Source organism: Talpa occidentalis, unplaced genomic scaffold, assembly GCF_014898055.3.
Source record: "Talpa occidentalis isolate TD23 unplaced genomic scaffold, MPIMG_talOcc4v2.1 talOcc4.3, whole genome shotgun sequence".
Classification (NCBI taxonomy): domain Eukaryota; kingdom Metazoa; phylum Chordata; class Mammalia; order Eulipotyphla; family Talpidae; genus Talpa; species Talpa occidentalis.
In genome coordinates, this window is record NW_023603184.1 from 3,207,790 (window position 1) to 3,218,844 (window position 11,055).

General features: G+C 35.6%; 1 protein-coding gene across 1 annotated transcript; it reads left to right on the top strand.

Moving 5' to 3' along the window:
* Positions 1-9,511: 9,511 nt before the first annotated feature.
* LOC119254464 (olfactory receptor 4C46-like) lies at positions 9,512-10,580 on the top strand. The gene has a single exon (XM_037521565.2). It carries the CDS (start codon positions 9,524-9,526, stop codon positions 10,451-10,453), a length of 930 nt encoding a protein of 309 aa, XP_037377462.1. The 5' UTR covers positions 9,512-9,523; the 3' UTR covers positions 10,454-10,580.
* The last annotated feature ends 475 nt before the right edge of the window (positions 10,581-11,055 follow it).

Sequence of the window (11,055 nt, forward strand, 5' to 3'; positions counted from 1 at the left end):
AATAAGGACCTAGAGCATTTGGGCTTAACAGACATCTATAGAACACTAAACCCAAAAAAACGGAGTACACATTTTTCTCAAGCGCACACGGATCATTCTCCAGGATCGATCACATACTGGGGCACAAGACAAACATCAACAGATACACCAAGATTGAAATCATACCAACCATCTTTTCTGACCACGAAGGCATCAAACTAGAAATAAATCATAAAAGAAGGCAAGGAACTATCCTACCTCATGGAGATTAAAAGCCACACTACTGGAAGACCACTGGACTAACGAGGAGATCAAAGAAGAAATTAAAAAATTCTTTGAATTGAATGACAAGGAGGACACCAATATCCTAAATGTATGGGATGCAGCAAAAGCAGTAATAAGAGGAAAATATATAGCAATAGAAGCTCACATCAAAAAACAAGAAAGAACTCAAAGAAACAACCTAATCTCGAAGCTCAAAGATCTAGAAAAAGAACAACAAAAAAACCCCAAACCAGTAGAAGAAAAGAAATAATAAAAACCAAAGCAGAAATAAATGAAATTGAAACTAAAAAAACAATCCAAAAGATCAATGAAACCAAGAGCTGGTTCTTTGAAAAAATAATAAAATAGACAAACCCCTAGCCAGGCTCACAAAGGAAAAAAGGGAGAAAGCACAAATACACAGAATCATAAATGAAAGAGGAGAAATCACAACGGACACAGCAGAAATCAAAAGAATAATCAGTAACTACTATGAACAGTTATATGGAAACAAGTTCAACAATCTAGAGGAGATGGACAAATTCCTACAACTCTACAATCACCCAAAGCTAGATAAAGAAGAAATAGAACACCTAAACAGACCAATTACAAGCAGCGAAATTGAAATGGTAATTAAAAACCTCCCCAAAAACAAAAGCCCAGGACCTGATGGATTTACAAATGAATTCTACCAAACATTCAGAGACGAATTAGTGCCTATCCTTCACAAACTCTTCCAAAAAATTGAGAAGGAAGGGACAATACCAAACACGTTCTATGAAGCCAATATTACACTAATACCAAAACCGAATAAGGACAACACAAAAAAGGAAAACTATAGGCCAATCTCCCTAATGAACACTGATGCAAAAATCCTCAATAAAATTTTAGCTATCAGAATCCAACAATGTATCCATAAGATAATTCACCACGACCAAGTTGGATTCATTCCAGGGGCACAAGGATGGTTTAACATCCGAAAATCAATCAACGTTATCCAACACATCAACAAAAAGAAATATAAAAACCATATGATAATATCAATAGATGCTGAGAAAGCTTTCGACAAAGTGCAACACCCATTCATGATAAAAGCCCTTGAAATTCTTGGGATACAAGGAACATACCTCAACATCATAAAGGCCATCTATGACAAGCCAACAGCCAGTATCATTCTCAATGGTGAAAAGCTGAAAGCAATTCCATTAAGATCTGGAACAAGACAAGGATGTCCACTCTCACCACTGCTTTTCAATATAATACTGGAAGTCCTAGCCAGAGCAATAAGACAAGAGAAAGACATCCAAGGAATCCAAATAGGAAAAGAAGAAGTCAAACTATCACTATTTGCAGATGATATGATAATATACATAGAGAACCCCAAAATCTCCACAGAAAAACTAATTCAACTCATCAATCAATTCAGTAAAGTGGCAGGATACAAAATCAACACGCAAAAGTCAGTAGCCTTCCTATACACAAACAATAAATCTGAAGAAGAAGAAATCAAAAAAACACCCCTTTTATTATCGAAACAAAAAAAATCAAATATTTGGGAATAAATCTAACAAAAGAGGTAAAGGACCTATACAAAGAAAACTATAAAACACTGTTAAAAGAAATAGAAGAAGACACAAAGAAATGGAAAGACATCCCCTGCTCATGGATTGGAAGAATAAACATTATTAAAATGGCCATCCTACCAAAAGCAATATACAGATTCAATGCTATTCCAATCAAAATCTCAATGGCATTCTTCAAAGAAATAGAACAATTATTGATGAAATTCATATGGAATCACCAAAAACCCCGAATAGCCAAAGCTCTACTGAAAAAAAAGAAGGAAATGGAGGCATCACACTCCCAGACTTCAAACTATACTACAAAGCCATAATCATCAAAACTGCATGGTATTGGAACAAGAACAGACATACAGACCAATGGAATCGAATAGAAAATCCAGAAATAAACCCACAGATTTATGGTCAACTAATCTTTGACAAAGGAGCAAAGACTATGCATTGGAGCAAAGAAAGTTTGTTCAATAAATGGTGCTGGGAAAACTGGGTCGCTACATGCAAAAGAATGAAGCTTGACCACTACCTCACACCATACACAAAAATCAACTCAAAATGGATTAAAGAACTAGACATAAGACCTGAAACCATAAAATACATAGAAGGAAATATAGGCGAAACACTACGGGATTTGCACATCAAAGACATCTTTACAGACACATCACCCAAAGCAGTGATAGTGAAGAGAAAGATAAACAGCTGGGACTACATCAAATTAAAGAGCTTCTGCACAGCAAAAGAGACAATAACAAAAACAAAGAGAAACCCCACCAACTGGGAGAACATTTTTGCACCCAACACTAATGATAAAGGACTGATCACAAAAATCTGCAAAGAGCTGATGAGACTCAGCAACAACAAAGAAAATAATCCAGTCAAAAAATGGGCAGAAGAGCTAAAAAGAAACTTCTCTGAAGAGGAAATGCAAATGGCCAACAGACATATGAAAAAATGTTCAACATCACTTGTAATCAGGGAAATGCAAATCAAAACTACCATGAGATACCATCTCACACCAGTGAGAATGGCACATATTAAAAAAACTAGCAACAACAAATGTTGGCGAGGATGTGGAGAAAAAGGAACTCTTGTGCACTGTTGGTGGGAGTGCAAACTGGTCCAACCACTATGGAGAGCTGTGTGGAGATTTCTGGACCTACTAAACATAGAGCTTCCATATGATCCAGCAATTCCACTCCTAGGTATTTACCCAAAGGACACAGAAACATCAATTCCAAAGAGCACCTGCACTCCTATGTTTATAGCAGCACTGTTTACAATAGCTAAGCTTTGGAAACAACCCAAATGCCCAAAAATAGATGACTGGATCAAGAAGATGTGGTACATATATACCATGGAATATTACTCAGCATTCAAAAAAGATAAACACATGCAATTTGCAGCAACATGGATGGCACTGGAAGGGATCATGCTCAGCGAAATAAGCCAAAAGAAAAAGAAAATACCGGATGGTCTCACTCATAGCAGGAATCTAGAAAACTTAAATAAGGGACCAGGAAAATGAATATAAGAAAGTGAAAATCAAAATCAACAAAAAACTATGAACCAGAGACACTTTTGGGGGGTGGGGGGCGGGAGGGGAAGGATTGGGGTCAGAATGGGGCGTTTGCAATTGTATGGGGGAATATAAAAATAAAATTTAATATTTAAAAAAAAAAAAAAAAATAAAGTAAAAAAAAAAAAAAATAAAAAAGATTTATTTATTTATTTTATAATAACTGGGGTACAGGATAGATGAATGGGGGTGAGAGGATAAAAAAAAAAAAAAAAAAAAAAAAAAAAAAATAAAGCATCCTAAAAACCTTTCAAATTCTTTTAAGTACATATATCTGAATTAACATGTAGTTACACATTAATTCTAATATGTCTTTGCATTCTCCATGATTTGTGTCTACTTTAAACAGAATGCTTTAACCTTTTTGTGGGAGGGAATTTAGTTTGTTAAGAATTTCTGTTGGGCCTTCCTGGTGGCACTAGGGGTTAAGTCTCAGCACTATGAAGCTGTCCGCAGCCACTGCAGCAGAATTCGATCCCTGGCCAGGGAGCTAACCCACATGGTGCACCAGACCCTCCTGTCTCTCCCCGCTGCTCCCTCAGCAGTGTATTTAAGTCACCCTGCCTGTTCTGTTCCCCACTCTGTCTCTGGTGAATCCTCTCACCTCTCAAACTCTGACCTACACCCCAGCTCTTGAATGCATAAATAAATAAATCTTTAAAAAAAAAAAAAAAAAAAAAAATATTGAACAGCTACTATTAACAGTGCTTAGAACACTGGCAACATGGAGATAAAAATTTTGAGGTAGGTGAAACAAATAACTGACATGGTCCCGAAGCTAATATTGAAATCTGTTTTTAAGGCTCATTTTCCTCCTCTATGCATTGAAAATATCATTACATAGTTCAAAATGTAATGAGGAATACATGGGATAATTTTAAATACCCCATTACATGCATGGTAAAACACTTCGCTACACTCTTATTACATTTTTCCTTTGAGTAAATTGTTTAACAACTACAGAAATTGTTATGTACATACATACAAACAAATCCATTAGAAAAACAAAGAAAAACAAGAATACTTATAACATGGATTTAATAAGTTCTATCAGGGAAACTTCAGATTCAACAACCTATTAGTAAATTCAGCAATCTTAGTAAAAACCCATTGTTTGATGATAGCTTAGCATTTGAAGTCTTTTTTCATAGTCATCACTTGCCTGATCCTTTTGCACTACTAAAATAAAATAGTCAATTCATACATTCATTTGTTACTTTTGGGTAAAAATTATGCATGCATTTGGGTAATGTTGTCCAAATAAGTATAGAAATTTCAACCATATATCCCAGCATTCTCCTAGTCTGTGAGAATGGACCATGTTGTGAACTTACCTTAGATGACTCAGATGAAACTAGGCTATTTTAGTATATAAGGTGTTTTGGAATATCCGGAAGTCTTCATAGGTGTTAGTTGTTGGAGCAAAAATCCATCTATTTCTTAAAAGTAGTATGGAGGAATGTATGCAAGGATGAATTTGAGGCACAAAGTCCCTGCCAACTTGAAAAAATCTTTACTTAACTCTCCTTTTCTTAAGTGGAAACTCCTTGTAAATAATTCACAATAAAATAAAGTATGCCAATACATTTTTATGTCAACCAAATTATCTATGCTACAGGAAAAGTAATAGTCTTCAGAATGAAATCATACGCAAGAACAAGAAGCATGCCATTTGTCTGTGGCTGGGTGACCCTTCCCAAACCAAGGTGTTGTGGCAGAATCTCTGGTCATCAGATCTGACTGACTGTCAGGGACTCTGTGGCTTCACCAGGGAACCCTCCATCCTCAGATGCTCATTCTGCCCATTGCCTTCAGTGTCGCAAAGAAGCAAAATGCAGCAAATTACAAAGTAGAAATTCAAACCTATCCAAATGTGTTCTTAGAAAAAGTTTCAGAAATATCACTTATCCTTCTAAAGGTTTTCCAGAGAAATGGACTTCAAAAGTTCACTAAAACTATCAGAGATGTGATGTAAATTGCCCCAGGAAAGCAGGCTATGAATTTTGAATGCATACTTGACACCAAAATACAAGCTTACACTAAAAAGATAAGTGAAATGCATATTTAAAAATCTGCAGAACTATTGAGGTCCCAGCAATATCTATTTTATCCTACACCTGAAGAAAATTTTGTTCAGAACAGAATATAAATTTCAGTGATAATGAACAAGCCTGAGTAACTGTATTCCCAAAGTGTTTATACACAGACCCAGACCAATGTGGTTAAACCACTGTCCAAGTTGAAGTGCTTGGTCCTCTTGAGTATTTATTTTCCACTTTTGCATTACTTGTCTCAGGCACTATTTCCCTGGAGGCCCAGAAAGTCTATAATCAAGCATAGTTTAGGAAACTTTGTTCCGTACCCTTCCAGCTTTCTGCAGATAGCAGGAATCTAATGTAGCTTGTAATATTATTAGGTAAGCATTCAAGAAAATATGGGATGAGGTAGGAAAAAGAATAAATGAAAGTAAGGAAAGCAATAAATGGCACAGCACAATTTGTAATAGTTTTAGCAACACTAAATGACACAATCACATCAAATATAGTGACTAAACTTAAGAAACTACCATAAGAATATAGATAGAAATTAGGCTATCTAGAAAGTTTTAATAATAAAAAGCAGGCTTTTGAGTACTTCTCTGTAACAAGAAGAAACTAAGCTCTGTCTCTGTGATTTGAAGGGGAATTTCTAGGACTCATGAATTCCAAATCCAGCCATTCAATCTCTCATATGGAAAACTACAGAGCCACAAATATAGAGACATAGGGTAACAGATACAGATAGAGAATAATTGGGATTATTTTGTTAATATAAAACTAAGGCACACCCTAGGGAAACCCAAACTTGCACACTGCAAAGGATCTCACTTATTTGAGAGATATAGAGAAAATATAAAAAAGATCAGTCAAGACCAAATCAATAATAAACTCTTAACATATGATTACAAAACTGTGGCAATTGACATGGGGGTGCGATGAAGGGGCCTATAAGACATGGTGGAGACTTGCAGGTACACTGGTGGTGGGCGAGGCATGAAAATTTACATTTGTAGAGGTTTCAACCTATAAACCCTGAAACAGATGAAGTATGTAAACCCACTTTCCCTCAGTAAACATGATTTGGGGAAAGAAAAACATCAGTGATACAAATTGACAAAGTTGTGGAAAGCCTGGACTCTCTTCTTGTGTTGTAGATTACTCTCTACATTTGTAATGGTGCCTAGAATTTCACACTAACCAGACTGTGAGTCCTACAGATAACTAAAAGGGACGCACATTTTTGTTGACTTCTGCACTCCTCAGATGAATGTGCAAAACAGCATTTCGCAGTAAAGTACTTTAAAGTGGCTGCCATTAAGTTTAGTCTCATAGCTCTAGCTCTTAAGCAATTGTTAGTGGGTTACTAGAAAAGGCTTAACATTGATAAGAAAACCCATGTGAATACACATGGGGGCTACATCAGATGTCCCCACTTGAAATTATGTCACCTTGCTAGTCACATGACACTCAGATGTCTTAGAAACTTGTGTTCACAGAGAGAAATGAGGCTCCATGTGTTCAGGTTTCAAGTGTAGGGAATACAATTCCCCACTCAAAAATGGGTGTTTCTCAAACTTGTCTCTCCAGAATACCTGCTTCTAAGTCAAAGTCTTTCCATCAAAGGAGATAATTAATTCCTGAGAGAAGAAGAAGCATCTCCCTTTAAGAGTTTCAAAGGGAATCTCTTTAAATACCCATGCAGTGCAAGCTGGAATTTACTTTGGCTGATCACGTTTTGAAGAGCAAGATTCCTCCTGAGCTAAATGACACATGTGAATGTGTTTGCTGCACATTTTCTGCTCCTTGACTGTGGGACCAGAGCCACCTGCAGCAGTTCTCCAGTGCTTCCAACAAATCCCTTCTAAATTCAAATGCTACTTTTTTTAGGAAATGTTCTGAGGATTTAATCTAGAAGGGAAGTTGTGATTATAGACAGCCTTCATAACAACTATTGATTTGATTTTGAATTATCAAAATACTCTCATTCCAAGTGTGATATTTCTTTCATGTTGGATCTACTAGCCAAAGGTCAGTTTAAAGTTGGGATTATTTGTGAACATTCCCAAACAGCATTAAGTTCTTTAAGACTAGAAGGTAAGATTTTTTAATAGTGCTGATTTTTATTAAACATTGTTAATTTCCATGTAGTAATTATGTTTTATTGTGCTTTAAGTGCGTGATAAAACATTTCATCCCCACCCCAATTATTCAAAAGATAGTTGGAACTATTACAATTTGACAGATGAAAACTTGGCCATGGAGATTAAGTAAATTGTAGGTTCCAGTTCCTTGACATGAGACACCCTGAGATACCCCCTATAGTAATCAAAACTCATCAAAAATGAAATTTAAATACATTTCCCACATAGAAAGTGCACAATTATATTGAAGATGTTTCTTTCTGACCTTACTGATTTGTTAACATTTTCTGACTATTATTACTCAAAATGTAATTTTTTTCTCTCTCCTAGGTGTACCTGCACACAAAAAAATACAGATGAAAATCCATATGTGTTTACATAGCCATGGATATATTCATATATGTTTCCTTATTAATATAAAATCCTGTGAGGTAGGTATTAATGTTGCTTTATAGATGAGGGGCAAAAATATGTTATATGTTATTAAATGTCCCCCCATATAAAAAGAACATACAGACAGAAAAATAAAGTTTTAAATTGGTCTTTTTTCTTTTCAAACCAAAGCACTTGACCACTGTGATAGTCATTTTCAAAATTGTCATTTTCAAAAATAATCATTTCCTATTGCGGAAGAGATAAGAACCAATGGTTTGGAGGGGGATTGGAGTAGTGAGACCTGGGTCAGAGGGAGAAGCCAAGATAAAAGGAACTTTCAATGAATGCCATCCCACATTTGACTTGATTTTTGGCTGTTCAAATGTGCCTGTGTGTATGTCTTTGCTTTTTTGGGTATTTTTTTTTACTCTGAAATTAGCTCATCTGCATTTGTGTCTGAGGTAGTAATAAAGTAATTATAATTATTATGGTTCATGTAAGAAGGCCATTTATAGTTCAATATTGTTAATTATAGCAATTTGGGGCATGCGGAAGAATTTTGAGGAAAGAAAGTTTAAAAAGTATTTTCTGACCTAATCTTGGTTCTGCTTGCTCTTGGGACACTTGGAATACACTCTTTATGGTTTAAGTAATGTAATTCTTAATATTATTGTCAACACAAATCTAAGACTATTTTCACATCTGCAAAATGGATAAGTGATACCAGCCACAGTGATTTCTATCAGTCTTGTACAGAATCATACGTGAGAGACACTTGATCTTTCACATAACAATCAATCATTTAACTATATATATATATATATATATATATATATATATATATGAAATTATTGGATTGAGTCAAATACATTTCAGTTCTTTTACAGATGCTCCTATATACTTCATCTTATTTACATTACCAAAGTCCTATTTTCCTTATATCAACTATTATAAATAACCTCCTAACTGGAATTTCTATCTCTGCCTTCCTAAATTTGAGCCCACTTCACTCAGAATTATGCAGAGACCTTTAGTGAAGTTATATCCATGGTTTCCCTTCTTTAAATTTCTCTTCATGTTTCCACACGTATTCTCAATTTCTAAACCATGGTTTACTATTTCCTAGGAATAAAGAAAAGTTTATTAACTTTACAATGATATAGTATCATTGATATTATATATATATATATATATATATATATATATATTACAATGATATAATATCCCTTTCCTGACTAACCTGCCACTGTGTATACAATCCACTCTTTCATGCCAGGCTGTTATCTCAGATAATCACAGGTACACATTGCATCTTACTTATTTGATAACAAATGTTCCTCATGCATATACTTTTATCAAATATTTCACTTGGGAGGCAATTTGAGTCTTCTTCAAAAACTAGAACTATTTTTTTAGTTAAAAAACCCCAGAATCCAAAACATCATAAAAGTCAAAATCCAATGGGATCCAGGCATTTAACATTTATTAGAATGAATAAGTTTAACAGATTCAGCATTGCAATACTAACACATAATTTCTTTTTCAGGTAATGTAATAAGTATTCAAATATATATGGAGACTAGAAACAATGTCACAGAATTTGTTCTACTTGGGCTCTCAGAGGATCCAAAGATGCAGAAAATTGTATTTGTTGTGTTTTTCCTCATCTACATCACCTCTGTGGTAGGAAATTTGCTCATTGTGGTCACCATCATTGCCAGCTCATTGTCAGCATCCCCCATGTATTTTTTCCTGGCCTATCTCTCCTTTATTGATGCCTGCTATACTTCTGTCAGTACTCCTAAACTTATTATAGATTCACTCTTTGAAAACAAGACAATCCCGTTCAACGGATGCCTGACCCAAGTCTTTGCGGATCATTTCTTAGGCGGCTCTGAGGTCATCCTGCTCACTGTGATGGCCTACGACCGCTATGTGGCCATCTGCAAGCCCTTACACTATGCAACCATCATGAAACAACAGGTGTGTGACGTGCTAATGGGAGTAGTGTGGGTGGGAGGCTTTCTTCATGGAGCCATACAGATCCTCTTCATCTTCCGTCTGCCCTTCTGTGGCCCCAATGTCATAGATCACTTTATGTGTGATCTGAATCCTTTGCTCAATCTGGCCTGCACGGATACCCATGCCCTAGGACTCTTTGTTGCTGCCAACAGTGGGTTCATCTGTCTGTTGAACTTTCTCCTCTTGATAGTCTCCTATGTCGTTATTTTGCACTCCCTAAAAAGCCAGAGTGCAGAGGCAAGGCAGAAAGCCCTCTCCACCTGTGTCTCCCACATCACAGTAGTCATCATGTTCTTTGTGCCCTGCATAATTGTGTACCTGAGACCGGCAGTGGCATTACCCATTGATAAAGCAGTTGCTGTGTTCTACTCTATGATAACTCCCATGTTAAATCCCTTAATCTATACCTTGCGAAATGCCCAGATGAAAAATGCCATTAGAAAATTGTGTAGTAGGAAAACATTTCCAGATGACAAATAAATGTGCCTGGAGATTGAAGTTGATTCAACTGAGGAAGGGATTAGAGGACATTCTGGATGACCTCATCAAAAATTTGTAGGGGAGGAGATATATATATACACACACACATATACTCCAGTGTTTGCTAAATCTGCCATATTAATTTAAAAGAAAAGCATTTACATGATGAATCAAAAACATTAACTGCTCTCATGATAGATTTTACATGTTATGGAGTAGAAACAGGTATAAGGAAATGACAAAACTTAAACCATTTGCACATTCAGAATATCCTAACAAAATTAGGGCTTACTTTTACCATCTTTATCTATGTGTTTTATTCATAAGCTTCTCTACCAAGTGTAAATATGAAAAATAATAAAATATGTTGGTTTTAAAGAGTAATCACTGTAACAATCCAAAGAGGTAAGCACCATAATTATCCATATTTTATGAATGAGGAACCTGACAGAAATGGGTAGTCAACAAAACAAGTATATTAATGACAGATAACTGGAGGATAACTTTCTCATCCATGCTCTTAACAGCTGGCACAGTTACACAATGATGACTGAAAGGTAAAAAAATGATGACATTGCTATTTATTGAACAGGGCTCTGTTG

Bases quoted from the DNA above. Each gene is read 5' to 3' on its own strand.
- LOC119254464 (XM_037521565.2), top strand. From the start codon at position 9,524: ATGGAGACTAGAAACAATGTCACAGAATTTGTTCTACTTGGGCTCTCA.